Source organism: Crocodylus porosus, unplaced genomic scaffold (assembly GCF_001723895.1).
Source record: "Crocodylus porosus isolate Cpor-Errol unplaced genomic scaffold, CroPor_comp1, whole genome shotgun sequence".
Classification (NCBI taxonomy): domain Eukaryota; kingdom Metazoa; phylum Chordata; order Crocodylia; family Crocodylidae; genus Crocodylus; species Crocodylus porosus.
Genome location: NW_017728947.1, coordinates 29,320,948 through 29,327,750, shown reverse-complemented (window position 1 = coordinate 29,327,750; position 6,803 = coordinate 29,320,948). Strand labels below are relative to the sequence as shown.

Here is a 6,803-nt window from a genome sequence, read left to right as displayed (position 1 = left end):
AATGTATAGAATGCTAAAAATGAAGGCCGTGATACTGCATATGCATTCAAGATGTATATTTGTTTAAGCATGAATAGTCCAACCTAGGGTCTTGTTTAAGTATGAAGTTAATTATCGGATCATAGGAAAGTAGGGCTGGAAGAGGACCATGGGAAGTCATTTAGTCCAGCCTGCTGCTGAGGGCAGGATGATCCCTGCTTAAACCACCCTAGCTGTGTGTCTTTCTAACCTGCTCTTGAGAACTTCCAGGGGGGTAGAGATTCCGCTTCTCTAGGTAGCCTGTTTTAATGCTTTATCAACCTCACAGTGAGAGGTTTTTTTAATCTCCAACTTACTTGATTCTGGCCACAAAGAAAAGTCTAACTCTACCCTCTTCATAATGACCCTTTAGATATTTATTTGTATTTGAAACATTAGGGTTAAAAATGAACCTGTGTTCAAAAACAGTTCTGCTTTTGACAGTGAAAATGTATTTATACTGCCAGCATGTTAAATTCAAGCCAACATTTTTAAATAAAGTCAAGCTACAAGGTGCTTTTGAAAAACCCCGCACTTAATTTGCTTAGGAGCACTTGTCATCTTGCCTCCAATTAGAATTCATAATAAAAAGGTTGCCTGATCAAAGCATTTCTGCTTGGATTTATAAAGGTTTATATTATTTGAAGATGTTGATTATAGATATAGCTCTGGTATCTGTTTGTATTGCATTTAAATTTGTGGTATTCTCAAAATGATTTCTTTTTCTAAAACAAAGGTGAACCAAGAAAATCAAGGGCTTTTTTTATTTAAGAACCAAGGCAAAAAAAAAAAATTAAAATCCATATTAGCAACTTGAAACTCTTAATATAGGACACACATTGCACCCCATCTCTAGAGTTTATGAATGCCATCATGTTCTGTTTTGACCTTCTGACATACTATTTTTCCCTTAAACACCTGGCAAAAAGGGAAATTTTTTTGTTAAAATATGAATGCAGTTTGATTTGGATGAGTAATAGCTAGAACGTTAATGTCTGAATACAGTAGATGGAAGGAGACACAGCAAGAGTAAAACACTGATGACTTCACACAGCTGAAATTTAGTGTCTAAAATGCGGTAGAACTACTGATTGTTAAAATGCAGGGAGAATAGCAAATGATCATGCGGTAGCTTGCTCTACAAACCAGCAGGGGGAGTTTCAGCACGCTTAAACTGTAATGTTGCTTTCATTGTTGTAAAAGCCCATATGCATTCACATTCCTTATCTCTCGAACCCCCTCCCCTCCCTTTCTTTTTCATGGTCCCATAAACATGTCTCAAGGGTATGTTTCAAATTGATTACAGACAATTTGCACAGGATTTTGTGATGAACGCAGATGTCAGAAGCAGCTCATCATCTAACGCCATTGCGGACCTGCAGGAGGATGAGGATGGTGTTTACTTCAGCTCCTATGGGCATTATGGGATACATGAAGAGATGCTAAAGGTTAGAAAGTGCGCACAAATGTGTCTTGCTTGTACTAAAGAGGAAAGAAGGAATGAAACAGGCTGTGCCCATAAATATGCTGCAGAGCAGCTGCATTTTTAACCCTTTCAGTGCTTGATGGTATTTTATCTGTGAATCTCAGGTGAAAGAATCACAGGAAAAATAGCTGCTTTTTTCATCTCTTAACATGCCTAGATCTTTGTATAAATTCTTCCTGTTTGTCGCAGAAGCACTGGGAATGTAAAACTGCAGATATGGTTGAGTGTTAGAAATCAATCAAGACTTGTTCCATTTGCACTTCATGCCGTGTGTGTTGTAGAAGTAAATTTCAGCTGAATTCTGTAATATTCCCAATACAGTGCATAACACAATATAGCACAAATAATGAAGGTCTCCATCATTTTTAATATTCCCATAAGACTGAAATTGATGAGGCAAAAATGTACTTTAACCCTTAAGTGCTGTCTTCTTCAGTTGACTTAGCTAATCATTTCAGTTTAGCATACTGAAAGCAATACACTGAACAGTTAGGAAGATTGTTGATATAATTCAAGAGGTCAAACACTTGTAAACAAATTTCTGTACAAACTTGAAGTATTAAGGTACCTTTGCTGTGATGTGGCAAAATTGTGTTGTGATGTTCTCATTCCGCAACAGAAAATTCTTGTCTCCTTCATGATACTTTTTTTGGCTATTAGAGACTAGTAGATTTTTTTTAACTGATTTTGAAGTTAAACAGAATAGATGAAGACCTTAAATGTGCTCACTTTTGTGTAGCATTGGTAACAGATTTAGCTTCCTGATATCTAAAAAAAAAAAAAAAAAAAATATAATGGTTGTCTCACCTTTAGACCTAAATCTGCTTTAAGGCAACCTTGAACAGCATTGTCAGTATATAGAGCTAATGCATCGATCCATCAGAATTGTCTTAATAGAAAAAAAATTCTGGAAATAGAAAATAATATATTTTCTAAAATAAAAATAAATGGTCAAGACATGTTCCCAGGACTTGGAAACTGATTAATACTGGTACAAATTTGCCCCAGTGTAGTATGTCTGGATGACTGATACTCTTATTTATAGAGTAGAGGAATTTATTTGTTAACTAGGGTGAAAGGGAGGAAAACCCACGTAGCTGATATATGTAAAATTTAGAGAGCTTGATTTGGAGCTACAGGTAATGCCTGAACATCTGAAGAACTTGTAGTTCTGTAGTTTCTAGAACTATTTATAGTTTATAATATAACATTTTTCTGAAGCTGAAAAAAAAACTTTTGTGATCCCAAAATCTCTCTATTAGTTTAGAGCCTTTTAGGAGAAGTGGAAGTGTGAAAGGTCATGTGTTCATGGTGTCTGCTTCACAGCATTTCCAAGGAGAAGAATGTTGTGGTTTTAAACTGATAGAACAGTTAATGGGTCACTCCTTAGAAATGGTTGTACACTTTATTTAAACATTGCTTGAGGACTGTCTAAGATAAACTTACTTATTTTTCAGATTTCATTCTAATGAGAGGCTGGAAGGGAACTGGTGAATAGAGGGACTTGAAATGAATGGCTATAGCTCACTAGAGCAGCAGTGCATATAGTAAGGACAGCAGTTGGTATTCTATTGATTAAGTTGGGGCAGTGCTGAGTAACGCGAGTGGTGAGGTTGTAAAGCTGAAAGCTTTCCAGCTCACTGCTTTCCCGATTGATACTGAACCTTTTGATTTTTTTCTTGGCCACAAATCCAGTTATATAGTGATGCAAAGAGAGTGCTAAATATATGAGTTCTTTAAAATCCATCCTCTCAAATAGAAGGCTTTATAATTTACAGTTTTATCAAAAAAATATAAATTTTTTAGTGCTTAAGCTTTTTGTACCTTTTGCTTTTGTTTTTTTTCAAATATATTTTGTGAAGAACTAATTTCCCTTATCCATAAAGTGACTTATCATATTAGGATGTAAAGATAAAGCTTGCAGGATTATATGCTTTATTCTTAATCAGTCATTAACTAATTGCTTTTCTAATAAGATGAACTTCTTGGCAATTGTTCAAGAAAAGCTATCCCTATATAGTTTCCTACATTGAATAGGAATTCCTGATCCTTAACTGCTCAGTAGTGCTGTGCTAACTTTTAAATTCAGGCAGTGGCATCCAAGTCTTTTCTTAATCTAAAGTAATGTTGTGGTCACTTTAATTGGAGTCATAGATAAATAAAATGGCTTTTTAATTTCCTTTTCCCTCATTCTGATGCTTGAACCTCTGGCAGTTGCAACTGGGACTCTAAAACTTACAGCTTGCTGTCAGCTTGAGTGCCTGCCTATGCGTATTATGTGTATCAATATGTTAGCTCACTGGTAAGCTGAGCTAATATGCCAGCTTACATACGCTAATGTACTACGGCTATTCAGATGCGTGCTTGAAAGCCTGCCAGCTTCTTGGGTCATGTTGCGTTAGTGCTCGGTAATGTTCTTTTTTTTGTTACTTTAGCATTCTGCATTGTGAGCCATACAGCCTGAATGACTTACGCTCTTGCAGATGCTAAGACAAGTATGTCAGTGTTGGCTGGCCAATAAGAATGATTCCATGCAGAGCTGGTCTTAGGAGTGGGCAACCGCACAGGGTGCCATAGTTGGGGGGTGCCCATGCTCACAGCAGTGCTGTCCTTGTCATTTGGCTCTGCCCTGGCCAATCTGTGCCCCAGGCAGGAGGAGCAGTGCCCAGCCCAGCCTGCCCCTCACCTCCAGCAGCTGCTCGGGAGGAGCTGGGCTGGGCATGTGCCAACAGGGCAGAGTGGTGGTACCTGCTCCAGTCTGCCAGCCTTGCTCTTGCCCAGCAGCAGTGGTCCCTGCCTGGCGTGCCATGCTGCTCTGCCTCCCCTCCAGACTGTGCCCCACACTCCTACCTGCCTGTCTCTGCCTCTGCCTTTGTTTGCAGCAGCACCCAGCATTTTAGTGGGGGCACCAAAATACAAATTATCCCAGAGCACCATTTTCCCTAAGGCTGGCTCTGATTCCATAAGTAAAGCAGAGTAACCTGGTATCAAATCTGATCAGTAGCTCTTGTTTATAACAAAGCAAGAAGTTTGGGTCACACACCTTGTTTTTTCCATTTTGATCTGTAATATATTTAAGTTAGTTCATGTCTCAGTCTTCATGTAAGATAATTGTTTTACACTGAGCTTCCATACCTTTCGGTTGTCAGTGTTGTTGGGGTATAAGTTGATTTTTAATAACTTTAAAACATGCTGTTGTTCAGGAGCTAAGTACGCCAGACTTTGATACTGTAAATTACATTTTGTATATACCTGGATGTCTTTATTACAGCCTGACTGCTCGTTTTATAAAAAGTCAGTAGGATTTGCTTCTAAATAAACTTTTTAATTTGGGAAAGACTTTGTTATATGATAGGTCCTAAAATTGTCTAGAAGTGTCTCCTCTTTCAGCCTGTTTTCTCTACATAACTGGATGATGTAAATGCTGTTTCTATTTTTAATTTATAGGACAAAGTGCGTACAGAAAGCTATCGTGACTTCATATACCAAAACCTCCACATCTTCAAGGATAAGGTAAAGGAAGCAGCTGAGCAGATGAAATATTTCTGCAGTGCTTGATTTTCTTCTGGTAGCTATCCCTTGGGTTTTGGATACCTCCTAGCTCTGGGAATAGAGTATCATTCAAATGATTTGATTTAATGTACTCCAGCTTTATTATGTGATAGTGTTATTCAACTGCTGGAGGGTGCAGAGAGCTGATAACAGAAATGCTGATCGTTGTTGTCATTGTTCTGTATGCTGTCTCGGAGTGTTCATTAATTATGATGACATGTTTAAGTTAAACCTTTCTTGTCCAGTATTTTAAACTAAATCTATTTTGGGCAGGCTCTATTTATGGCAATCCCAGTACATTTTAACCCATATCTAACGGGATAAAAGCATTATAGGGGCCCTAATGAAATTAGTGTTGGGACCACATTCAGATATAATTATTTTATATTGTGAATCAGGGGCTTTTTGCCAGATTATCAAGTGATTGAAATGGAGCCAAGACTCCTGTTTCATAGCTTTTGGTGTCTGTTATTTCTGCTGAGATACTCTTATTCCCAGTTGCTACTGCAACTATGGTTTTCTTTGTCCTATTGCTGGTAAACATTTTTTTTCCCCACCAGTTATTTTGGCTATTTTAAAAATGTAATTTGAGGTCATTTCTGATAGATCCTCATCCTTTTAGTTGACTTCTCTAGATACCTAATGTTTGGCTGTTTTAAGGAAAAACTCCCACTGGGCAAGAAGTACCTAATTTTCCCTTTTTTAAATTTAACTTCTTACCCATTTTCAGGATGAAGTTTTTTAATTATAGTGGTACCACAGGGCATGGAATAATGATATTCCTTTAACGGTTCTTCAGGTGGATATCAGCTAAGGTTTTGAAGTTGGATCTTGTTTTATTTCATGTTGGGATCTTGTAATTTCCCTGTGAAAAGGAATGATACTGCAGGTATATTACAAATGGGGTTGAGTTGCAAACACTTTGGAGCAGGGGCAGGCAAAATATGGCTTGTGGGCCAAATTTGGCCCACCAAGCCATTCACTCTGGCCCATGGGGCCCCTAAAAAAAATTAGAAACTTGTTATCTGCCCATGGCTACCTGTCTAAAGCAGCAGCAGGACCCAGCAGCCACAGCAGCAAGGCCTGCCCAGCCCTACCTCACCCCCAACTGGAAGCTTTTGCTTAGCAGAGGCTTCTGGCCTGGCAGCCCTGGAGCTGTTTCCCTGCCCTCCCTCCATCTGGGAGTACAAACTTGACCAGGCGAGACTGGCTTCTGCTGTGTCGAGCAGTCCCGGCCATGCAGCTGGGAATGGCATAGTGCCGGGTGGGCGGTGGGCAGGAAGGTGGGGAATTGGCAGGAAAAGGGCCATGTTGGCAGATATGGGAGGGGCGGGGGACAGTGGGAGGGGAAGTGACGTTGAGCGGCCGGGTGGCAGTGCAGAGCTGGGACCAGTACCCCGTGGCCAGGGGCAGCATGCGCATGGAGCCCTTGCTGGCAGGGACTCCTCCTGCCACAGGCCGTGTGTGCCCTGAGGCCTCACTGTCTGCTGCTGCCACTGGTGGCAGTAGCTGTAGGCAAGGAGGGATGAGGTGTGGAGGGGGGTGTGTTCGTAGTGGGGTCCCACATGTACACCTCACCATACACATACACCCCCCTCCTTGCACCAGTATACACATGCACTCACACCTTAGCCATCCTCCCCCTTCACACATGCCACAACCTTCTCAGCCGCCCTCCCCTGGCACAGTTACAGCTCCCACAAACCCCATACCCCCCCACACCCCACATATCCACATACCAACAGCC

At 40.3% G+C, this 6,803-nt stretch overlaps 1 protein-coding gene across 2 annotated transcripts in view; it reads left to right on the top strand.

The window, feature by feature from the left end:
* Nucleotides 1-6,803, top strand: part of PRMT3 (protein arginine methyltransferase 3) — a 119,931-nt gene that overhangs the window by 18,259 nt on the left and 94,869 nt on the right. For both annotated transcript variants that reach the window (XM_019552045.1, XM_019552046.1), the window contains 2 exons: nucleotides 1,325-1,466; nucleotides 4,952-5,017. In XM_019552045.1, coding sequence (XP_019407590.1) covers nucleotides 1,325-1,466; nucleotides 4,952-5,017 — 208 coding nt within the window. The remainder of the gene's footprint in view (nucleotides 1-1,324; nucleotides 1,467-4,951; nucleotides 5,018-6,803) is intronic.